At 40.5% G+C, this 25922-nt stretch overlaps 2 protein-coding genes across 3 annotated transcripts in view; one reads left to right on the top strand and one right to left on the bottom strand.

The window, feature by feature from the left end:
• orc1 (origin recognition complex, subunit 1) overlaps nt 1-12800 on the bottom strand; it is a 31513-nt gene extending 18713 nt beyond the window's left edge. The window contains exons 1-5 of the mRNA XM_078561104.1: nt 12453-12800; nt 5974-6101; nt 5362-5540; nt 2611-3058; nt 1618-1954 (exon numbers count right to left, since the gene is read on the bottom strand). Of these exons, the coding sequence (XP_078417230.1) occupies nt 1618-1954; nt 2611-3058; nt 5362-5540; nt 5974-6101; nt 12453-12556 (1196 nt within the window). The 5' untranslated portion in view covers nt 12557-12800. The remainder of the gene's footprint in view (nt 1-1617; nt 1955-2610; nt 3059-5361; nt 5541-5973; nt 6102-12452) is intronic.
• A 361-nt stretch (nt 12801-13161) lies between these two features.
• Nucleotides 13162-25569, top strand: prpf38a (pre-mRNA processing factor 38A). 2 transcript variants are annotated; one of them, XM_078561101.1, is made up of 10 exons: nt 13162-13741; nt 17249-17408; nt 18036-18157; nt 18752-18837; nt 21724-21834; nt 22679-22791; nt 23240-23266; nt 23357-23454; nt 24662-24710; nt 24795-25569. In XM_078561101.1, the coding sequence occupies exons 1-10, from the start codon at nt 13612-13614 to the stop codon at nt 24835-24837; spliced, it is 939 nt and encodes a 312-aa protein (XP_078417227.1). In that variant the 5' UTR covers nt 13162-13611; the 3' UTR covers nt 24838-25569. The 2 variants fall into 2 exon arrangements, with proteins under 2 accessions (XP_078417227.1, XP_078417229.1); XM_078561103.1 differs by having other exon boundaries at nt 13581-13741; nt 24960-25569.
• The last annotated feature ends 353 nt before the right edge of the window (nt 25570-25922 follow it).

The following is a 25922-nucleotide window of genomic DNA, read 5'->3' as shown; positions in this document are numbered from 1 at the left end:
CTTTTCTGTCCACCAACTAGTTCAACGATATATTCCTGGACTCTAAGGCTTTCTTCCTCAGTATCAACCACACGGCAAATTTTTGTATCATCTGCAAACTTTTTAAATCATACCCCCTACTTTCAAGTCCGAATCAGTGATATATACCACAAAAAAGAAACCTAGTGTAGACATCAGAAGAATCCCACTGGAAACAGCCTTCAAGTCACAAAAACACCTGTCTACCATTACCTTTTGCTTTCTGCCTCTGAGCCAATTTTGCATCCAACTTTCCACTTTCCATGAATCACAGGGTTTTTACTTTTCTGACCAGTCTGCTCATGTGGGACTTTGTCAAAGGCCTTGCTAAAAACCATGGAGACTACATATAACACACTACTTTGATCAATCCTCCTCGTTACCTCCTTAAATTCAATCTTGTATTTGCCCAAAGGTTCAGAAACCTCTCACTTCTCTCATCACAAAAAAAAATTTCAAACCATCAATAGGAGGCTTACTATATGATCCTATACTAATCATAACTAAACACATCCAACATTAGTCAGGTGATTGTGTTTAGAAAGTTACAGTTTGTTTCACAAAACATTAGCAGACTATGGATCTGTGGCCACAATTTCAGAGTTGAGGTGGCACATGCAACACAGCTACATCCTTCTTTTCCAAGAGAAATTTAGAATGGCTAATGGTGCCAGCTACTCAAGAGTGACTATAGCTATGTCAATGGTGAGAACCACAATAGAGAGGGAGGAGGAAAATGTGATAGACCAAGTTCCAAAAAGTTTAAGATCAGAGTAGATATTTACATAAACCTATCCAATGCAAGCACCATGGTTTCAGTTTACACTGCAATGAGTGGATTGGGCAGTTTGTTTCTGGAAAATAGGCTCCTCTGAACAGAGGACATGTTGATCAAAGCAAACTCGTAGATCTCCTAAAGTGTTGCTTAAAGTTAATTTTAAGTACCACCTATAAACTTCAAGAAATAAAAACAGATCACTAGAGATGCAAAACCAGTGCAACATGACATGAAAGATAGTCCGATCTAACAACAGCATATCATACCTACCAAAAGAGTATAATTTGTTTTCTCCTGCTGAATTTGTACATTATACTGTGGCTGGTAGGACAAAACAGACTCCTACCTTCCCTTTCTCCCATCCATAGCCTTTCTAAAAGATATGCTAGACACTCGTGTATCTGATCATCATTTACTTCCTGGTCGCTAAGTGATCCCATTCACCCATTTCGGAGACTGAAACACACATTGTTGAAATTAGTGGTTATGTCACTGTGTCTTACCTTTGCATCCTGCCTAGTTGTTATCTATCCACCTCAAGGCACAAAATTGAATCTAGTTTATCTGCCTCTACTTGCTCAAAAGCTGTTTCATCTCTAACTTTCTCCCAGTTGCGATCAAATGTCACTGACCTGAAACGGTAACGGTTTCTCCATGGATGCTGCCCGACTTGCTGAGCATTTCCAGCATTTTCTGCTTTTATTACAAAAACGACCTATATGTTTTGTTAGCTGCTCCGTCAATGTAGCAATAAACCATTATTTACTACTCAAGGCATAAACAATGCAACATTGGAAGGGTTAAAATATTGTGCAACTTACTTGTGAAAATCAATTATTTCACCATTCTTTCTGGATTGGCTCAAAGGGTCTTGCTGCTTAATTTTGGGATTGAAGTTAATAGGTGCTAATTGCAAAATGGCACCTTCATTGTTCATCTTGTCTCTGGTTGTTTTAAGAGGAGAGAGGGTACTAATTCTAGTGGTCTTATTTTGCAATTTCTTATCGTGTGAAAGAGCGTTATTTGAAATACCATTAAAAACCACTTTGTGTTTAATCGCTCCAGGTTCCACCTCCTGACAAAGCTTCCTAGCAATAACATCATCATCATCATCGAGCAGTTCTGACAAAATATTTCTCGGCTCACTTTTGTTGAAATCTGTAATTTGAAAAAGAAATTTTAAATCAGCTTTAAGTTAAGAACACAAGACTATAACAAACAACCTTGCTGAACCAAGAAAATAAAATGTTTTCTGCAGCACTGTCATTTTGTCAATTCAAAAGCCACAATTAAAGCGTAAAAGGATTCTGTATCAAAAATCCGAGGGATCCAATTTGCTTGGATAACCTGTCCCAACAGGCAAGTGGCCTTTGAGGATACCTCAAAAATTTATGAAATGAGGGAGGAAATTTAACACCTTTTTCTTGCAACTCCTCACAAAGATCCAAAACAGACCTGCTGAGAATACATACATTCAGCTCAGAAAGCTTACCAGTGTCCTTATATTCCAGTTTTATCTGAGCTGTATTGGGCTGCTTTACAGAATCAATATACAAGTTACATGTTATCTTACCTTTCATCTAAGAGATTTGTAATGGCAGGATAGGGTCCATAATCAGGGCCTTCTGGCTGTTGCCCTGAGCCTCTGCTTATTTTAGGGTGGAAAATCGCCACTCCCTCCAAAGTAATTATCAGAGACCTGCCATCATAGATCTCCATTCTATTTCTGTACATTTTCTCCAGGCAATAGCTGCTCCATTGGCACAAAAGATGTGAAAAATCAGGCCCAAGCTCCAAGCCACATTCTTACTTACCACAAAGCGGAAGCTTCCTCCTAACTTTGGATTTGCTTCTTTCCATGTTCGTGATTTGAGTACTCCTCTTACCATTGGAGTTTTTTTGACCAGAATAGTTCGATTTCCCTTCAGCAACCATCTTGACAATGCCATTTTTACACTTGCGGTTCATAACATTTCTGCCCAATGTTGTGTCTCCATTGGTAACACTGTGAAACTCTGAATCACACCAGTTCCCAATTGCAGTATTGCGTTTTGGAACAGAACTCACATCAGACACCGTTTGTACACGTATGGGTAAGGAATCCAACCTTTTATGACGACCGTCATCATTGGTTTTCTTGTCAGAGAATGTATTTTTAGGTAAGAAGTTAAAGTTCTTTCCATCCCAGTTTAATTTCACAAACAGATCACCATCATCAGATTCAGCGGGAGGAAATGGTTCCTTGGGATCAAGCTGGAACACCTATAATAAAAAGTTTAGGTCTAATTTTCAAAGAAGTTCAGAATTAATGTAAAAACAATGTTTTATTTGCAGTTTACCAAAATTTGACATTAACTGCTAACTGCAGCAATTTTAAGATAAGTCACAAGCGTCTTTAGTCTTAGCAAAAAAGTTAGACATTACAGGTTCATATACACTGGATATTCCATTCAAAGCATTAAAGTTTTAAAATCTGGATTCATAATTTTTGAAGCTCAGTGCCAGAAAAAAAAAAATCAGACACCAGGTGCTCTCCTGAATGGTGAGGTCCAAAGCACCCCAATATTGGCCACCAGGCATTATTTCCAAAGAGCCTGCAAGCTGCAGCCTGTGGTGCTTAACGGCATATAGGCTGATGCTGGTATGGCAGGACCATGATTTGAATAAATTATTTTGCCCTTTAAGTGTTCCAGATTTGTAGTCCTGCAGCCAGTACATTTACCTTTTGCAATATGGCAGGTGGCAGACTTCCCACTGGAAATGCAAGCACACTTCCTGCTGACTGTATCGGGATGTTAATAGGCTGCTTAGTGCCCAAGAAAAGGGCATGGTTGAATTTCTAGATCCAGGTGCCAAGTCCATCATCTTCATTTTTCAAAGGTCCTTGTGCTGAGCAATTTCCATCTGCAAATTCCTGTTATACTTACCAGCTTAACTCCCATCGCCAACCACTCTTCTCCCAAAACACAAATCTTAATTGTTGTAAAAAAACGTTTGCCTACTCCATCTTTTTTCTTTGGGCAATCATTTTTATAATTCCACATTAAGTAATTCCCAAACTGACTTTTCAGATTTTAGCCATTGCCTCATTTATCTGACCACAACTAAGTGTCTAACAGCACTGTGGGTTGATTTATCCTTTGACACCTAACTGCACCCTCGCCCATCCCATCTCCTTGGGACCTCTATGGGTAACCAACGGTTTCAATAAGTCACCTCATTGCATAGATGCTTGAGATAGCATTAGTTTATTGCACCATATTCACCCTTTCCAAGACACTTGGAAAATATAAATTCATAGTTTCCAAAAAAAGGCCAGCCATAATATTGCGAGTCAATGTGGGTTACTAATCTAATATCTCAAATTCAACATTGAAGGGAGCTCCAGAGTAGATCGAGAATGGGCCACTTTCCACTTTAGCAACCATATAGGCGAATGATAATATGTTCATTTCTTATTTGCATAGTATTGCATTAAGACATAAAAAATAAAACAAAGCACTGCCATGCCACTACAGAATAAATTAGATCATCAAATCATTGTGCAGATAATAACATAGCTTTTACACAAAGCACTTGGAGGGGGAAAAAAATTATTTTAAGTGGTGGCTCACAGGGTGCTGATTATCAGTTCATGTGAAACTAAATGACAAAATCTTGTCATCTGTGGGATTGCATCAGATAAAATGACCATGGAAGTTGAATTGTCATAAAATCCAACTAGTTCACTAGTATTCTTGGGGAAGGGACCTGCTTCTCCAATTTTATCAGTCCCACACTACAAGGCAATTTTAATACCTTCAGGGCATCTAAGAATGGGTAATAATTGTCTCCCAATTGAAATAAGTTCTTTTGATCTAAACGATGTCTTTATAAAGCCCAACAAAAACTGTGGGAGGTACAGCACCGCACCCCACCTCCTCACATTGCAATTATGTCGAAGATAGTTCAGTTCTACCTTCTAGATACAGTCATTGCAGGGCAGGATCAGTGGGAATTCTATACCTCAGTCCTTCAATTCTGTAGCGAGCAGACATTAGCAGCACTCTCATAACTAAATAGTAACCAAGCTACAGTAATGAGCAAGAGAGTAGAAATAGTTAACCTGACAAGCTTCCCTTCCAACTATGTCACAGTGAAAATAATGGCAAGAATGATCAGGATAGCCTTTGGGCTACCTTTAATTGAATACCACTTGTTTTGTTAAACTTTTCCAATGCCATATTCCATACTGACAGTCTACGCAGACACTTACAAAACAAAATTGTTCAAAGTAATTATTCAAGTTTTAATTACCACAAGCTTCTCATTCACGCCACTGCTTTACAAAACTTAGATCTCATTTATAATAAAGCATGTAGTTAATACTCAGCACAAATATCAGACAGACGTGTAGAGGCAGCCAGATTGCACACAGCAAGGTCCCACAAGCAGCAATGGGATAAATTGTCTTGACTTAGCAGGTAAGACCATGAATGAACACCTCATCCAAAAACCAGCACCTCTGACAATGCAGCACTGCACTTAAATGTCAGCCATGTCAAGGTTATGTGCTTAAGTCTTACTTTTACAGCTTTAATGAGGGTCTCTGCACTGATATGATCATCACAGTCAGGGACTTCATACAAGAAGATCTCCTTGGGGTGGGCCTCCCTTCCCAATAGTTTCTGCTTTGTTTTGGGTATTTCATCAATACGAGCAAACCACTGGACCACTGCAGACTTGGTGAGATGTTGTTGGGTACCTGGTGAGGAAAATAAACCAACACCAATTACGAGGAATATGAAAAACTGAAGCTCGAAATGTTTCAAACAGTATATTAAAAGGAGAGACCAGGGTGTGAAGTTTCAAATTAAATTATCTTCAACACAACACTGCCATAAAGATGAATTCCTACTTTGCACAACTTTTGTTTTGCTAGTACAGTAAACTGATATTAAATAAATATTACATACATTCCTGGTACTGCTGCATAACTTTCAATAGTTCACAGTAAAGTGCTAGGAGAATGCTACGTGTAGATGCCAAAAGGCACCAAATATTCATGAGCAAGCCTTGAACCGAATATTTGTCTCACAACTAATATTTTTTGAATAAATGATTATTTCCTGTAAATGCGAGGCGACTTTTCAGTCCATTACAAACATTCAAAGCAGAAGCGTACATGGTTTCCTTACCATCCTCAAACAACTTTAGCAGTTTAGCTACATACGGTTGATCCTCATCATCACTTTTGACAAAAACAAAATCTCCAATGTTGATGCAATGTTTGTTAGAAGTTCCTTCGCATTCTATCTGAATACCTCTAAAGAAGCAAAAATATGTAATTTTACAAATACGGAGTACGCAAAACATATTATGTCCCTTCTCAACAACTAACATGCAGAAATTGTACAAGAAATGAATTTGCAGCAAACATTTCTCTGCAAGATAGGAACATAGGAGTAGGAATAGACCATTTGGCCTTTCAAGACTACGCCACTATTCAATAAGATCATGGCTGATCTGGTTGTGGTCTCAGCTCCACTTTCCTGTCTGCCTCCCCATAACCCTCGACTCCCTTGCTTTGCAAAAAGCTGTCCAGCCCTGCCATCAGCCGGCTTTCATTACTTCCTGCGGAAGAGAATTCCACACGCCAACAAACCTTTGGGAGAAAAAAAGTCTCATCCCTGTCTTAAAAGGGAGACTTCTTATTTTTAAACTATGACCCCTAGTTTTAGTCTCCCCTACAAGAGGAAACATCCTCTGGGTATCCACCCTTTAAAGTCCCCTTAGGATATTATATGCTTCAATCACCTCTCATTCTTGAAACTCCAATGGGTAGAGGCCTAACCTGTTCACCATAAGACAACCCCTTCATTCCAGGAATGAATCCAGTGAACCTTCTCTGAACAACTTCTAAAGCTATATCCTTTTTTTAAAATGAGACCAAAGCTGCACAGTGTTCCAGGTGTAGTCTCACCAAGGCCCTGTATAGTTGCAGTAAAACTTTCCCACTTTTATGTCCCATTTCCCTTGCAATAAATGCCAACATTCCATTTGCCTTCCTAATCACTTGCTGTACCTGCATACTAACTTTGTGATTCATGTACTAGGACACCCAGATCCCTCTGAGCCACCAAGTTCTGCAATCTTTCTCTATTTAAATAATATACTACTTTTCTATTCTTCCTGCCAAAGTGAACAAGTTCACATTTTCCCACATTTTTCTCCAACTGCCAATTTTCTGTCCACTCACTTAACCTGTCTACATTCCTTTGCAGACTCTCGACCTCCTCTTGACAACTTGCTTATTTTCCTACCTATCTAGGTGTAATCGGCAAATTTAGCTAGCATATATTCGGTCCCTTCATCCAAGATATTCGGTACCTTCATCCAAGTTATTAATATAGATTGTAAACAGTTGAGGGCCCAGCATTGATACCTGTGACACTCCATTAGTTACAGCTTGCCAGCCGAGAAAGACACATTTATCACTACTGTTTCCTGTTAGTCAACCGATCCTTTATCCATGCTAATTTGTTACCCCCTACACCATGTACTCTATCTTGCGTCATAACCTTTGATGTGGTACCTTATCATATGTCTTTTGGATGCCAGCAAGGATTACATGATAATCTCACCTTCAGTTAATAGCAACTTTGCGATTAAAGGTTTTACAATTGCAACTCTACCATTTTTACAGAAAATGCTACTCTATTATCACCCTGCACTTAAATATCCTGTAATCAACCACTGGGAAACAGGTGGAGCAACATACCACTCAAATGGGAGTTATACAATTTCTCATGTAATGAATTATCATTCCAAAAAAGGGAGAAGAGTCATATGAAAACCAAAAGTAAAAAAGCACCATGGTAATTTTGGAATATAGCAGACAACTAAAATACAGGCAAAGTGTCAGTCATGGGTCAGAGTTATTTTCTACCAGAGTCAAGAGGTTATGGGTTCAAATACCACTCCAGAGGCTTTGCACAAAATCATGGCTGCCATCCCAACGCAGGGCTGAGGGAGTGCAGTACTGTCAGAGGTGTTGTCTTTCGGAAATGACATTAATCGGAGGCCCTGTCTGCTCTCTCAGGTGGGTGTGTAAGACCCCATGTTTATTACAAAAGAGCAGTGGAGTTTTCCCCGGTGCCCTACCAATAAAATCTGTTAATTGAAGCAAGCAGCTCTAAAGGTTCAATTTCTATCTTTGAGTTTTGGGAGAATGAGCTCAGTGATAAATACGTTATTGCTCAATCTCCCAGAAAGTCTGTAAAAGTGACATGTTCAAAATGTTAATGTTCCAGTACTATAATCCTAGACAGTTTACAGCTGAGGGGTATATAGCTGAGATTTTCCAACTGGGAAGTAAATTTAAGTGTAAATCCACACAATGTCACTTTGGATGCTTAAAACATGAAGATGTCAAAAAACTTGTAAAATGGACATGTGGCCAGCAAATTAACTTCAATATAAAAGTGTGAGATAGTATATATTGGTCAGAAGAATAAGGAGGCTGAATATTCCTTGGAAAATATGTTTCAAAACGAGGTAGAGGACAAAAAGATCGGCGGTGGGGGTGGGGTGGTACAGATAGGCAAAACATAAAGTACATAAAGTAGTGACACAAGTTAGCGACGCTATAAAAAAGAAAACAAAGCACTGGGGTTCACTTCTGTGGGTATGGAATTGAAAAGCAGAAAAATTATATTACTTTGATCAAAACGCCCTTGGAGTATTGTGAACTCCACATTGCACAATGGATATAGAACCAAAAATTATTTACTAGAACATTACCAAAACTGAGACGTTATACCTAACAGGAATGATTGAAAAGACGGAGGCTCTTTTCTCCAGAAAGACGACTGATGGGTGACCTGATAGAGAAGGGAAAAAAAGCTTGCATTTCTAGAGCACGTCTCACAACCTCAGTATGTTTCAAAGTGCTTTACAGCTAATGGAGTACTTTTGAAGCGTAATCACTATTATAATGTAGGAAATTGAGGGATAAATATGGGTCAGGATACAAGGGGCAGTTCCCCTGTTCTTCTTCAAAATAGTGTTATTGGATCTTTTATGTCCACCTGAGAAAGTCTTGAAGAAAAATATTTGCCTTGAAATGTTAACTGTCCACGGATGCTGCCAGACCTGCGGAGTTTTTCCAGCACATTTTTATTGAAGGTCGACAGGGCCTTGATTTAGCAACTTCATCCAAAAGATGGCACCTCTGACAGCACAGCACTCTCTCAGTGCTTCACTGGAGCGTCACAAGATTTTTGTGCTCAAGTCCTGGAGTGGGACATGAGCCCACAACTTTCTCACTCGGAGATGAGTGCTACCCACTGAGCCACAATTGGCACCAGAGGTCTTCAAGATGATGAAAACATTTGATACGATAGCCACTAGCAAATAAAATCAAAACTAGGGGCCAGCAATACAAGACTGTCACTAATAAATCCAAAATAAAATCCAAAAAGGGGTTTAGGAGAAACTTATTTACCCAATGTTGTTAGAATGTAGAACTTGCTACCTCAGTGAGTAGTTGAGGCAAATAGCTTAGATGCATTGAAGGGACTGCAGTGGTTCAAGAAGCCAGCTCACCACCACCTCAAGGGCAATTAGGGATGGGCAATAAATGCTGGCCTAGCCAGTGATGCCCATATCCCGTAAATGAATTTAAAAAAAGCTAGATAGCTAGGAAATAAAAAGGAATAGAAGGACCTGTTGATGGCATTACATTAATGTTCATGTGGTGCATAAATATCAACATTGGTCTTTGGGCCAAATGGCCTGTTTCTGTGCTCCAAGTACTTTGACCATTTGCCAGATGCCAATCTTCAGTCAATTTGATGCACTCCACGTGATATCAAGAAATCACAATGCATTGGATACTGCAAAGGCTATAGAACCTGACAAAATGCCAGCTACGCTACTGAAGACTTGTGCTCCAGAACAAGCCGCACACCTAGCCAAGTTGTTCCAGTACAGCTACCTGATAAAGTGCCAACACTGGCATCTACCTGACAAAGTGGAAAATTGCCCAGTTATGTCTTGTCCACAAGAAGGATAAATCCAATCAAGCAAATAACCGCCCAGTCTACTCACAATCATTAGAAAAGTGTTGAAAGGTGTTGAAAGGTGTGGTCAACAGTGCTATTGAATGGCACTTACTCAGCAATAACCTGCTCACCAATGTTCATTTTGAGTTCTGCCAGGGTCACTCAGCTTCAGATCTCATTTGAGCTTTGGTCATGAACAGAGAGAGTGACTGTCCTTGACATCAGGGCAGCATTTGACCGAGAGTGACATCAAGAAGCCCTAGCAAAACTGAAGTCAATGGGAATCAGGAGAAAAATTTCCATCGGTTGGTGTCATACCTAGCACAAAGTAAGATGGTTTTGGTTGTTGAAGATCAATCATCTCAGTACCAGGATATTACTGCAGGAGTTCCTCAGGGATTGAGACAGGGTCCTACCATCTTCAGCTGCGTCATCAATAACCCTCCCTCCATCATAAGATCAGAATACCCAGCCTCTAACCTGCTCTTGTAGCCATAGTATTTATATGGTTGGTCCAGTTAAGTTTCATGTCAATGGTAATCCCCCAAGATATTGATGGAGAAGGATTCAGCGATGAAAATTCCTTCTGATTTTTACTGATGATTACAGTGTTCATTATGAATCATCCATGACTCCTCAAATACTGAAGTAGTCGTGCTCACATGCAGCAAGACCAGAACAACATTCAGGCCTGAGCTGATAATTGACAGCAGCATTGGCACCACACTGGTCAATTATAACCTCCAACAAGAATGAATTTGATCATCTTCCCATGACATCTAACATTAGCATCGCTCAATCCCCTATCAACATCCTGGGGGCAGGGCTACCATTGATGGCATGTAACTGACCTCCTGACTCCCCAACACCTGTCCACCATCTACTAGGCACAAGTCAGGAGTGTGTTGGAATACTATCCACTTGCCTAGATGAATGCAGCTCCAGCAACACTCAAAAAGCTCGACACCAGGGGACAAAGCAGCCAAGCTGCATCCAGTAAACATTCCCTCCCTCCACCGCTGACAGTGTCATCAGTGGCTTGTAGTCAACTCCTTGTTATCTGAATATCTCCAAGCTGAGACTTCATTGCCTTCTGTGGGTGCTCTCATGGCTCCAAAATCCACGCAAGTATGGACATCCACAGAACTGGCAGTTCGTGTTGTTATTGTTAATACTTCGGGGAACTTCTGCAGCTGCGTAACTTTTGGCCTTCCTCTGGGCATGTTGGATGTTGTGCAGCAGTGTGTACCATCTACAAGATGCAGCAACTCACCAAGGCTCCTTAGGCAGCACCTTCCAAACCCTACGACCGCTACCACCTAGAAGGACAAGGGCAGCAGATGCGTGGGAACACCACCACCGGCAAGTTCCCTTCCAAGCCACACACTATCCTGGCTTGGAACCACATTGTCATCCCTTCACTGTTGCTGGGTCAAATTTTTTTTCATTATTCATTCACAGGATGTGTATGTCGCTGGCTAAACCAGCATTTATTACCCATCCCTAACTGTCCTTGGGAAGGTGGGGAAACCTTCTTGAACCATTGAAGTCCATGTAGTGTAGGTACACCCACTGTGCTGTTAGGAAGGGAATTCTAGGATTGATCTGGCTAGTCAAAGGAACAGCCATATAGTTCCAAGTCAGAATGGCGAGTGGCATGAGGGGAACTTGTAAGTGGTGGTATTCCCGTGTGTCTGCTGCCCTTGTCCTTCTAGATGGTATTGCTCATGCATTTGGAAGGTGCTAAGGAGCCTTGGTGAGTTCCTGCAGTGCATGTTATAGATGGTATACACTGCTGCTGAGCATTGGTGGTGGATGGAGTGAATGTTTGTGGATGGGGTGCCAATCAAGCAGGCTGCTTTATCCTGGATGGTATCAAGCTTCTTGAGTGTTATGGGAGCTGCACTCATCCAGGCAAGTGGATGGTATTCCATCACACTCCTGACTTGTGCCTTGTAGACGGTGGACAGGCTTTGGGGAGTCAGGAGTCGAGCTACGCGTCGCAGGATTCCCAGCCTCTGACCTGCTCTTGTAGCCAGTATTTATGTGGCTAGTGCAGTTCAGTTTCTGGTCAATGATAGCCCCCCAAGATGTTGATAGTGGTGGTAATGCCATTGAACATCAAGGGTAGATTCTCTCTCTTGTTGGAGATGGTCATTGCCTGGCACTTGTGAGGCACAAATGTTACTTGCCACTTATCAGCCCAAGCCTTGCTGCAAATGGATATGGTCCACCTCAGTATTTGAGGAATCGAGAATGGTGAACAAATCATCAAACATTCCCACTTCTGACCTTATGATGAAGAGAAGGTCATTGATGAAACAGCTGAAGATAACTGATAGGACACCAAAATCCTGGAACTGTGGATGTACCTACACCACATGGACCGCAGCAGCTCAGCACCACCTTCTCAGGGGCAATTAGAGATGGGTAATAAATGCTGGTCTAGTCAGTAATGCCCGCATCCCACGAATAGACTAAATAGAAATATAGCCAGTATACGGTAACATTAGGCGATCCTGATGGTCACATTCCCAGATTTCAGTCTCTGAGGTGCAGCTATCCCATAAATTACATTCCCTGCAAAGGGAGGAAGTACAGTTTTGACTCACTCATAATCTGAATGCCGCAGTTTGCGATTCACATGAAGAGGTTTTCCTGCCCAGGTGTAAACGTATCTTTCACGCTCCTTCAACCTGGTTAAATATTTGGTCATTTCAGGTGCGATTATGTAAAGTTCAGGTTATAAAATATAAAAACTGAAATAAAATCTCCCGCCTGAAGAACAGCGGAACTAATTCCAGCCGGAATCTGCTCTGAAGAAAGTTTAAATTAAAATACACTTGTAAATATTCGAAACACAGTTAAAATCCGCTCCGATCCAGCCGGTTCTTGGCTATTTCCTCCCGCGCTGCGCTCCAGCTCCGCTACTTCCAGCCCCAATGTTACATTTTCGCGCCATTCCGGTCAGCTGAGGCATTGCGAAGCATTCTGGGTGCATTTAAATTAATCAGAAAACACAAGAGGCGTCGGGATGTCTGCCCGGCCGCGGGGGGCGCTGTGGCGAGATGTCTGCCCGGCCGCGGGGGGCGCTGTGGCGGGATGTCTGCTCGGCCGCGGGGGCCGCTGTGGCAGGATGTCTTCTCGGCCGCGGGGGGCGCTGTGGCAGGATGTCTGCCCGGCCGCGGGGGGCGCTGTGCGGGATGTCTGCCCGGCCGCGGGGGGCGCTGTGCGGGATGTCTGCTCGGCCGCGAGGTGGGGGGCGCTGTGGCGGGATGTCTGCCCGGCCGCGGTGGGGCGCTGTAGCGGGATGTCTGCCCGGCCGCGCGTGAGGGGGGTGCGGGAGGGCGGTGCTGTGGCGAGATGTCTGCGCGGCCGCGGGGGGGCGCTATAGGGTGGGATGTCTGCGCGGCCGCGGTTGGGCGCTGTAGCGGGATGTCTGCCCGGCCGCGCGTGATTGCGGGGCGGGAGGGCGGTGCTGTGGCGGGATGTCTGCGCGGCCGCGTGGGGGCGCTATAGGGTGGGATGTCTGCCCGGCCATGGAGGGCGCTATAGGCGGGATGTCTGCCCGGCCATGTAGGGGCGCTGTGGCAGGCTGTCTGCCCGGCCGCGGAGGGCGCTATAGGCACGATGTCTGCCCGGCCGCGAGGGGCGCTGTGGCGGGATGTCTTCCCGGCCGCGGGGAGGGCGCTGTGGCGGGATGCCTGCTCGGCCGCGGGGGGCTCTCCACTGGATACTAACTGAGGCGCCGCAGTGCTTGCCGGGATTGCAATGGCGAACCGGACTGTGAAAGATGCTCATAGCATCCATGGGACCAACCCGCAGTATTTGATCGAGAAAATCATCCGCACCCGCATCTATGAATCCAAGTACTGGAAGGAGGAATGTTTCGGGCTGACAGGTAGGGAATTGGGCTGGGGGATCAAGCCCTGTGCTTCAGGACATGATTGTGGCTGAGGGAGGTCTGGGCCGCTTGCATTGCGGACTGGAGCAGGCTCTCAGTTGCACTGATGACTTTTCATATTTCCAGCAGAAACCCCGAGCTTCAACCTGTTCTGGTTTGTGAGTAGAGGCCGCAGTGCTTTTGATCATTGCTTTTCAGCTGGTTTTGGATTTTCGGAACAAGAATTAAAGCTGGTTGCCGAGCTTGAGTGTGAAGAGAGCGGGGTTTTATATTAAGAGTGAGATTTCATTCTTTTAACACACCCACACCATCAACATAGTCTCGAAGTAATGTTTGACAGCACGAATGGAGGTTGTTTGGCAATAATAGAAAGGAGGCATAGGTTTGCAGAATGGACAAACATTTGGACGGTATAACTTAATGAGGTTCTATCAGTTAATACATTTTGGGGAAAAAATTAGGAATGGCATAATTCGCAAGCACAGATGGGTCTAAAGTAGAATTTCTTTTTTGAGTGGAGTGATGCCAGCAGTTTTGAAAGGGATTGTGACTGACAAAAGGGAGCCCTGAAGGCCAACTAATACAGGATTAGTAAAGGGAGTTGAATGAACAAATTGAGGGAATAGAACAAGTGGTGGGTCTCATGACTAAATTTCAAGAGGGCAAGAAACTACAAAAAGACTGCAGTGCAGCACTGGAGTGACAGAAAACAGGTTTTAGGGGTAAGAAATAAGGGAAAAAAGAGAACCCACTCCCTCAAAACCCTAAGATGAAAGCAAAATACTGGGGATGCTGGAAATCTGAAACGAAAACCAAAATTAGCTGGAAAAACTTAGGTCTGACAGCGTCTGCGGAGAGGAACACAGTTAACGTTTCGAGTCTGTATGACTCTTCATCAAAGTTCTGATGAAGAGTCATACGGACTCAAAACGTTAACTGTGTTCCTCTCCACAGATGCTGTCAGACCTGCTGAGTTTTTCCAGCTATTTTTGTTTTCCCTCAAAACCCTTGTTTCTCTAATTTAGACCTTATACAAATCCTTTTATTCCCTTATTGATGGTGATCTTTAGTCACTTGAGTCCAGTTCCTGCTCTGTCTCTCCATTTCTTTTTCCACCTTCAAAGGTTTTCTCAAAACACATTTTTTCATTGAGCTTTCTCTGCCTCACTTCCAAATTTTCCTTGTCATGGTTTGACATTCCCTATTGCAGTAGGACATTTTCTACGTTAAAGGCACCAAATACATTCAAGCTGTTGTTGCTTCTCCCCAGATGACCTGGCATGCAGCACAGGAATTATCCTGAGATTGCTCCCTGCATTTTAACTTGATGCCTAATTCCTCAAATGCCCATTGTAAGTTTTCCAACCTGTTCTCCTTGCATCATTGAACCTCAATATTCACTCTTTCTTTCCAACATCTTCCCCATTACGTCATTTACCCTTCTTAAGGCAGTAGAGTTTCTGTAGTGCTGGTCATGATTGTTTACAATTCTGTTTTTTCCTCTCAAAAATCATCCACATCTCCACTTGCCCTTTGCAACATTATCACTTTAATACAGTAACTATTGCTCAACGGTACACCATACGTATATAGACATCAGGAATTTCCTGCAGTTCTACACCTAACTCACTCTCTTTTCTGCATGTTTCCTCATGTTCACCACCCCCCACACTAGCCACTGGGACCCTTCCTCTGCCTTACTTTTCCTCTCTTGTTGCAGGCTGGCTATTCTTTTGTAACTTTGGGAACCCTTCCTACACTGTTGTAATGTGGAGTCAGACTGTGTAAGTTCAGTAACTTCGAGAAAATGTAATTTCTACCACCCATTGTTAGCTTAGATGTTCATAGTTCTGGAAACTTTCATATTGTGTAAGTTCCACATGACGTTTATTTCAATTTTTCTTCCATCATAAATTGACACATATTTTGGAAACTCAAATAACAAAGTATTTTCAAGATAATAACAACAAATTGTGTATAAGCAAGTTGTAAAACATCCCAAAGAACAATAAGGAGCATTATTAAGTAAAATTTGACATTGAGCCATATGAGAGATTAGGGGAAGGTGACCATATTTTGGGCAAAGAAATAAGTTTTAAGAAGCTGTCTTAAAGAAGGAAAACAAGGTTCAGAGGTGAAGTTTGCAGAGGGAATTCCAGACCTTATGGCCTTGGCAGCTGAAGACGCAGCCTCCAATGATGGAGTGATTAAAATCTGGGGTGCTCAAGACTGCAATTGGAGAAGTGCTGATGTCTGAGAGGGTTGAAGGAGATTACAAAGCTAGAGAGGGATGAGGCCATCGAGGGATCGGAAAAACAGGAAGCAAATTTTCAAATCTTGGTATTGCTCGATTGGGAGCCAGTGTAGGTCAACGAGCACGAGTGATGGATGAACGGCATTTGGTATGAGTTAGGATACGAGTTGCAGATGTTTGGATGACCTCAAGTTTATAGAGAGTAGAACGTGAGAGGCTGAACAGGAGTGTGGTGAAATAAAGCAGCAATATTATGGAGGTGGAAATAAGTGGTCTTACTGATAGCATGGATATGTGGTCATAAGCTCTCGGGGTCAAATATGACACCAAAGTTGTGAGCAGTCTAGCTCACCCTCAGATAGTTGCCAGGGAGAGGGATGTAATGGGTAGCTAGGAAATGGAGTTTCTGGTGGGCATCAGAGACAATGGCTTAGTTTTTACCAATGTTTAGCTGCTTATCTGGTATTGGAGCTGTCTGACAATTTAGAGACAGTGGAGGGTTTGAGAGAGGTGGCGGTGAGGTAACAGCTGGGTGTTGTTGATGTACACATGGAAACTGATGTGTTTTCGGATTTTATTGTCGAGGGAAGCATGTAGATGAGAAATGAGGCGGTGGGGTGGGGACAATGATAGGTCCTTGAGGGACACCCGAGGTGACAGTGCTTGGGTGGGAAGAGAAACCATTGTGGTGATTCTCTGACTATGATTAAATGAATAAAAATGGAGCCAAACAAGTGCATTCTCGCCCAACTAGGCAGTAGTGGAGGATGGTGTGACCAACAGTGTCAAAAGCTGCAGATAGGTCGAGAGGGCCAAACTGGGATATTTAGCCTTTGTCACAGTCACATAGGATGTCTTTGTGACTTTGATAAGTGAGGTTTTATATTGTGGCAGGAGTGATTGGAGTTCTGGGAAAGATACACAGGCATTTAAGAGGTGACAGTATGTTCAAGGACTCTGGAGAAGAAAGGGAGGTTGGAGGTGGGGTTGTAGTTTGCAAGGATGGGAGGGCTCAAGGGTTGCTTATTGATGAGCCAGTTGCACTTGTGTTAAATTCCAGTTCAGACCAAACTTTATTTACTCAGCTGCATTTTCACTGTTAGCTTACACCTTCTTTGTTACAATCCACACAAGTCTAGTGTAACATGTTTCTAAGTAACTTCATTTGTTTAGGTGTTACAGCAGATTGATTGAGAAGTTGTCTTATGCTGTAGAAATGTTGTAACAACCATTTCTTCTTTGCTTCTTAGCGGAATTGGTTGTGGACAAAGCTATGGAACTGAAATATATTGGTGGCGTCTATGGTGGGAATATTAAGCCTTCACCATTCCTTTGTCTGACCCTTAAGATGCTTCAAATTCAACCCGAAAAGGATATAATTGTTGAATTTATAAAGAATGAAGATTTTAAGTACGTATGATTTATATACGATTAAATCACTTGTAAACTTATCAATTCCAATGTTCATTGTCCAATTATGGTCTAAAATAGAGGTCAAGGTGGTGAGTATGCTGAAGTATAAACAATTAGCCACAGTTCCTGGTTCCAGTTACTGTTTGGTGTTCCCTGATGGAAAATGCGCATATGGTAACTATGATGAGAACAAATTCATGCTTGGCTGCAATGCAGTTCTTGGTTGAATATACAAGAAGAACACCAATTTGAGGCAGCTGTGCATGTGAAATATCTGTTCTTCAGCATGCGCTTTCAGGAATGGAGGTGGAATAGTCCTGAACCCGCTTTCCAAATATGATGAAACTACAGAAAATAAAATTTGATAGTCTTTATTATGGGGAGGGATGAATTAATGAGCATTGGAAACTAGTTACCCTGTGTAATGACATCAATTTGTCATAAAACCTCCAGTGCTTTCCATGTAATATTTTATCAAGTTATTTTACTGTGCCTGCTTTCCTAACGCACAGCCAAGTTCTTTGGTATCTAATGTTATTAGATTTTGTAAATGAAGGAACATGTTTTACAAATGAAGAACTTGGTAACTGAAGTTTAAGATCTTTCAATTTGTTTTCATCCCAGGTATGTCAGACTGCTGGGTGCATTGTACATGCGATTGACGGGCTCGGCCATTGATTGTTACAAATATCTGGAACCACTCTATAATGATTATCGGAAAGTGAAGAGGCAGAAGAGAGATGGAGGTAAAAATTGCTCCAGCTATGAGTAAAAGTGAGATCTAGTTGTTTTCCAGAATTGAGTGCCTTGTGGGGTGAAACTTAGAAAGATTTCTTGTTTGGAGCAAATGTACTTCAACAGTAATGATAGATTGCAATGATATGATATTGCTTTATTCACAATAGCTTACTTAATAGCATATCAATTTCTAATCTCAGTTCACTCACAAATATTCACCCTCAGTACTTTCATTTTTGAGTGTTAAATCCTTGAAAATTATTGCAATCTCCTTGATGGACGTAAGCTAAACCAGTTCAGAGATCTGGTGATTTGAATCCCGCTTGATGATCTTGTATTAAGCCAATCTACTGTAAAATTATTTTTCTTTTACTTGACATTGAAAATTGCAGGTAGAGGATAAGTTATGAAATTGCCTCAAATGCTTTAGGACCTAGATTTAATTCTAGCTGTTTGAGACTATTAACTTTCTTCCCAAGTTAGTCAGTTCTTAAATGGCACCAATGAGTGCTCACTACTTTACTTATGAATAATTTATAAATTAAAATGAAACTTCAGGTTTTGATGTATTATTTTTGTTTATCTTTTTTTTTCTCCTCAAGAATTTGAACTTATTCACGTGGATGAATTTATGGATGAGTTACTCCATGAAGAGCGAGTTTGTGATATTATCTTGCCCCGACTTCAGGTACAGATTATATTGAATATGAAATTCTGTATGTTCTGTTCTCTCCAATTAATTGTATTTAACATTAGGGAAGTGAAAATATTGACCTCTTTTCCCCTCAACTCTTATTGAAAAGTATCAGGTGGGATTAGGATTGGACTCGGCTACAACACACCACTGCCTTCCCCACCCCACCCATGAATGAATAGCTTGCTAACATTTAAACTGTAAGCTCACACATAAACGGTGGCTACTATGACAAAGCACCAGAGGGCTGATGGTGCCCATAAAGCAGAGGAGAGGAGAAAATCTGGGGTCAGAATTGAATACGCTAAATTGTGTCTTGCAATAAAACATCGTTTTTCATTCTATAGTTAATGCCATATAATTTTTTTAATATTGAAGGAATAGTTTATTTTATGTGGTACATACATGATTCCTTTAAGATAAATCTTAACTACTGACATTCGACATTTGCAGACATCATGCACAAGGAACATGATCACTACTATTATATGATTTCCTGTGGGTTAGGACCTGAATAACCAAGACCAAGGGCAGTCTTTAAATCAAGCATGATGAGAGGTGGTGAGAGGGTGTAATTAGGCAAAGAGGCAGTATCAGAGGAGGTGGTCTTAATGCTGGGAAGCTACTTTAGGGTGTTAGGCTGAGATCAATATCAGGGGTTGTCACATAGGCCTGAAAAATACCTTGGAGTGAGAAACCGGGGGCCAGGAAATGATGTTTGTCAAGTGGGGTGAGCTTGAGGACCTGAAAGGTACCTCGTTGTTATAAAGAAGACGTTAAAACTGAAACTGCAGCATCACAAACTACCACCTTAATGAGCAACACCTCAAATATGACTGGAATCACTAGATGTGAGCATAGTTAACACTGAAAGCTTATGGACATTGCTGACATCAGATTTTTAAACAGGTAGGTGACAGGACATATTGATTTTAATGATTAGTATTTGTCATAGAGAGGCACAGTTTATAGAACTAATAGAGGGTGAAGACTTCACACTAGTGAACCACTTACTTACCTTCCTATCTCTTTTAATAGATCCACAAACTACATAAGATTTACTTTTTTTTGCATAAATGCTCATGATCTTCTAAAATAGTGGAACAAATCTTCAAAATATTGATCGTCCTCATGTCTTCTTGTTATATCAGTTCTGTGCTGGCATCACGTGCAAAATTTGTTTTGTTCGCTTGCTAGATTACAACTATATCTGTTACTGTAGGTGAGTAAATTGTCAGCACTCTGAAGGATGCATATTTAATTGGGAAAAGGCTCTGACACTACTCTTGTTTGCATAAGAGACTGAGTTCATTTCCTGTTCCAAATAGGGAAGTTGCCTGGCACAGGTGAGCCAGTTATATACAAGGTTTTGATGTAAGTGGAAAAACTAACTTCTACACTTTACACTGGCTAAGAAGAAGGAGTAGTTGAAGGATGAATTACTGTATGCACTCTGTTTAATTTGACTTTGTCTGTATCCAAGCTGCATGTCTACATTGTGACTTTAAACCAACATGGCACCAGCATCCTAACTGGGTAATCTCTGGGTTGAATGTCTACTTTTTATTTTACTGTGTTCTTTGGACATGGGCGATGCAGCCCATCCCTAATTAAACTGAGATGTTGGTGGGCCTTCTCCTCTAATCACTGCAATCCTTGTGGTAATGATGGTGTTAAGAAATTCTAACATTTTATTCATGCCAACAAAGGAACCAAGTCAGGTTGACTTGTGATTTGGAAGAAAGCTTAGAGTTGTTGGTGTTCCCATTGTATTGTTGCCATTTTCCTCTGTAATAGAGGTCACAGGGCTAGCCGGTGCTATCAGGGTAATCTTATTAGGTCGATACAGTGCAAGTGGTTAACACTGCAGGCGTAGTGCATACACTGGTGATGAAGGGGTGGATACTGAGATCAGTGGCAGGGGAGTCAGTCAAACAACTGTTTTGTTCATAGTATCAAGTTTCCTGACTCTTTCAGATGCTCCTTCCTTCCAGAAAGGATGTGAGTATTCCAGTACATTCTTTACATGAACCTTTATAGCTGGAGGAGAAGCATTGATGAACTTGGCAATGGTGCACCTGTGGTTGGGCCTTTTCTTGTTGGAAGTGGTCATTGCCTGGCACTTGGGTGATGTTCAATGTTGCCTCTCACTTGTCAACTCAAGCCTGAGTGCTCTCCAAGTCTCGCTGTAGGATTGCATTGACTGCTTCGTTATCAGAGGAATTGCTAATGGTAGTAAACATCAAAGTCATCAGCAAGTAGCCCCCCATCTGATCCTATGATCAATTGAAGATCATTGGTATGTTTGACGGTGATTGGGCTAAAGAGGCTGCACTGAGACAGATGACAGAATTGCTTGTGATTTTGTCTGATCAAATAACTTACCGTTGCTTTCTTCTGGAGTCTCAAATGAATGGTCACTTGGGCAGGTACCCTATATGACTCTGTTCAACAATAGAACCATAGTCCATTAAGAGTCTTGCCTTCAGTATTTGGAAGGGGGAAAGAAAATTGTGGGGGTGGGTGACAGGAATCCACCCCACGATAGTAAGTTAATGCTAGTTTTATCCTCTGAAAATCCCATAACTTGGGATTCTGTAGGTAGAAAGATAGTAACAGTAGTTTGCATAAGTGCAACAATGGCTTGAGTTAAGTGTTTCTTGATACTGTAAACATATTTTTGAGGTTTTTTTGTATGTAAAAAGGTAACCCTTTGCTAGATGAAATTGCTATCCGCAACATAAAAATAAGCCTTTAACATATTCCAAATATCCATTCTATATGTTATGAATTTTGTAGCTACAAAACTTTCATTATGCTTGAGCAATTTGTAATAATTGGTGTGAATCTGCTTTAAAATAAGTTATTTTGATCGTCTAGAAACGCTATGTGTTGGAAGAAGCAGAGATGCTGGATACACGAGTCAGTGCATTAGAGGAAGATATGGATGATGTAGACACCAGTGAAGATGAAGATGACGATGATGATAAGGTTTATATACAACTAAAGGGTGTATTCTAAATATTATATATTTGTCTTTATTGTTTTAAAAAAAACTCACTTCAACCTCTTTCCAGGGGATGTATTTAATGTCCTTTCATGCACATTTAAAACATAATTTTTTTTCGGAACAAATTGTTTGGCCCAAACGAAGCTGTTCCATTAACCTAACTTTTAATCAAACTTTGGTCTTCCTTCCAGCATGCTTTAGAACCGAATGCATACTGCATACCTAAGAAATGATCCATCACATTTGTAGCCGTAAAAGAAAAGCTTATGTATTGTTACTAAACTGCATAATTTCCTGTCGATCCATATTTCTTTTAAAAATAGGACTGATACATTTAAATATTTCTGAACTTCAAAACTAACTTGATTCCAGCATAGCTTAAAACTACATTTGCCATTTTTTAAAAAAAAGAAAAAATAAACACTTGTGCCAACTTGATGGTTTTTTTCAAATGGACCCTTTCAGTTCTCAACATGTTTGTGCCAGTACTTTTCTCTCAATATTTATAACGATTTTTTTGAATGACCTTCAGTCTTCCCTGCCTTCTCTCCTCAACCCACCTGTATCCCATCTCCCATTCGGCCAGGCAAAAAACATTTCCTGAGTTTCTATTTGAAAGTAGCTTTTAAAAGCAGTTACATTTTTAAAACTACTTTTGTTTACATAATTAATTTATGTCAACTATGTCATTCACCTGATTGCAGTGTTTTGTGTAATTTTGATTGTCTATGTACGTATTCAGTACAGGATGAATGGCAAAATGTATTATGTAAATGTTAATTTGCATTCATAATTTCCTGCACATTAAATGTCAATAACCTCCAGGGTGACAGAGTTCCATCACCAGAGCCTCCACGACGAGGCTACCGTGATCTTGATCGGCCTCGAAGATCCCCATCTCCACGATATAGAAGAAGTCGAAGCAAAACACCAAGGCGGTAAGAAAGCAGCTGCAGTCTTAACTTTTTAATAAATGAAATAAAATACAAAATGCTGAATATTCACAATCAATTCAACAGCATATGAGAAAAGGAAAGAATAATTTGCATTTCAGGTACATTTCAAGACCCTGTGTATTTCAGTATATATTTTTTCAGATTTACAGTATTTTATCTAATTATTTTCTATAAGTTACGAATTCGTGGTGATACTTAATTATGCTAGCAAGTTGTGGTAAATCTTTTCTTTTAAGATGTATTTTGTTGGTGTTTAGAATTTATCAGCAGTGTCAAAGCATGCAGATACAAGAACAATTCATAACAAATTTGGGAAAACAGACCAACACAAGTTAAAGTTACAATTATTGTAATAAAGATACGTTTTCCTTTACATCATGCTAAAGGAATTATTCAAAAGTAATCAAATTCTTAATCTTGTATTTTACAGGCGAAGCAGGTCCCCCAAGAGAAGGAGGTATGGCGTTTTTTTAATTCATTGTCATTTATAGGTAGTAAATGCAACCATTGTTTTTATTTCTCATTTGATGTTTTTGTTTTACTGAAGCCCATCACCACGTCGTGAAAGACATCGCAGCAAAAGTCCCAGGCGTCATCGTAGTCGATCTAGAGACCGTCGTCACAGATCAAGATCTAAATCTCCAGGTATAATTTTTTTTACTTGTTTTCAAGTCAACAACTTGCCATTTTCACCTCGAGAATGGAAGCTTGTAGACAGCCTTTATGTTTGGTGACTAATGTCTACAGAGAAACCTGTAAGAAGGATTGTCTTCATGTGTTCTCCCTCGTAATTTATTGTGATAGATGATGGATAGTCTTTTAAGGTGATATTTGTTGTAACTGACTGGCTTCTTGTGTTAGTATTTAAAGGAAATGTAGATATGGTGTCTATGGAGTTCTTTGTTAATGAAATCCAAAATTGACTGGGACAGCCTACACCTAAAAATATCTTGAGGGGAGATTAACCAGAACTGTGGGCAGGAGTTTAAATGAATGGATGGAAGAGGGAAGCAATAAAGAATATACAGTTTGAAGGAGAATGTAAACCTAAATGTACTGAATGGTTGAAAGGTTAAAGAAGGAAAGCAAAATAGGGAAAATTGTCACATCAAGGAAATTCAAACTAGAATTGCAAACTATACACAGTTTAAAAAACAAAATTGAGAATCAACATTCACTGATTAAATAGAAAGTCACTACATTAATAGGAGTGACTGTGCCAAAAATCCTAAAATGTTTACTTATTTTAAATTTTCATTAATTTAAGCTTGTTATGTGCATTATCCGTGTGGTATGTTCTAGATGCTGTGTGTGTCTGGGATGAACACATATGCACTAAATAAGCCCAAGTACTTGTGCTTGAGTTTAAAGTTTCTCAGCTTGTTTATGTGTATGATAGCGTGGTGGTTATGTTACAGATCAGCAACTGCCAAAGGCTCAGATTCATGTCCAGAGAACATGAGTTCAAATCCCACCATGGCAGTTTGAGATTTTGAATTCAGTTTTTAAAAAAACTTCGTGTAAAAGCTGGCAGCACTAAAAGCGATCACAAAGCTGGTGATGGCTATAAATATGGTTCAGTGATGTCCTTTATGGGAAGGAAACCTGCTGCCCTTACCTGGTGTGGACTGTATGTTACTCCAGTTCTACACAAATGTGCTTGACTCGTAACTGCTCCCTGAAGAGACTTTGGGGATGTTTCTTAATATTATAAGTGAATTGCTATCTTTTTTGCGGGGTGCGGTGGGGGGGGGGGGGGGGGGGGAGAATGTGTTTTTGAGAACTGTAGAGACACTGTTTTGCCATTTAATGTGTGTTTCTGTCACTGATACTTATTACATTTTTCAAATAGGCCATCACAGAAGCCACAGACATAGAAGTCATTCTAAATCACCTGAAAGGTATTATTATTTTTAGACTTTTTTTTTTCTAATTAACTCATAGAGTGAATGCATTATTTCTAATAATTTTTACACTAATTTTAGATCAAAGAAGAGTCACAAGAAGAGTCGACGAGGAAATGAATGAAGGTGGTATATAACTACAAATACACATTTCCAGTGTGTCACAAGACCTATGTGTAGATATGACTGATATATCCTAGTCTTATGTTGACAATTTGTGTACTTTTTGTTCATTCTGATTTTAAGATGCAACAATTCCACTTGACATGAAAAAACTATGGTAAAGCTGTTCTACAGCTTTCAAGAGCGGGCAGAAGATTGACATTACTGCTAATATTTGTGAATATGTTGAGTGCTTTCTGAAGAAACTAGTTTTTATTAGCGATGATTTAGGTGAAATTTTGGTTGTAAATATGGAGCAAGTTCATTGCTTAATAACATTTGGTAAACTTGATTATTAGAAGTGATGAATAAAGCAATGGTTGTACAAAGATTTACTTGAGACATGTTATATTCCATTCTTAAGTCTACAAATGTTAAATGTCAAAGTTCAAACTGTTTCAAGAACCAAGAACAAATACTGTGGAAAAAGTTAATGCCATAAATGTCCTGTGTACTAAGGCACACTAGCAATTGTGAAAACTAGCTGACCAATCACAATATGATTGTTTCTCATTGGCAAAATTCAGGTTAGGAAAGCAAAAAAAACCTATTATTTCTTTTGGGATGTTAGAAAAATTTTGTAACTATTTAAACCTTTTGTATATGCATGCACATTAAACCTGTCCAAAAGGCCACCTTTGTATATTGAGCAGTGAAGGTTCAAACCAGCAATAAATGATCATTCAAATTTGAAGCTGTTTCATTCTTCAGTGTTTTATTTTGTCTCACTGAGCTAGGCATTGTTATACTACTACAGAAAACATCTATGGTTTCTAGAGTTTTATCAAGATCTATAAACAGTGGAAGTATATTTACCTCCCTCTAGTAGTCAGGTCTAGAGTGAAGAACAGTCTTCTACCAGTAGTGTTCTAACACTTGATAAATCAAAGATTTGAGAAAGAAAGAACTTCTATTTATACAGCATGACCATAGAGCATCCAATTGTGTCGGTGAAGTACTTTTAGAGTCTAGTCACTATTGCAATGTGATAAACATGGCAACCAGTTCGCACACAGTAAACTCCCACAACCAGCAATAAGATAATGA

This window comes from Cetorhinus maximus, chromosome 17, assembly GCF_964194155.1.
Source record: "Cetorhinus maximus chromosome 17, sCetMax3.hap1.1, whole genome shotgun sequence".
NCBI lineage: Eukaryota > Metazoa > Chordata > Chondrichthyes > Lamniformes > Cetorhinidae > Cetorhinus > Cetorhinus maximus.
The sequence above is the reverse complement of the archived record's forward strand: the minus strand, read 5'-3'. Positions and strand labels throughout refer to the sequence as shown.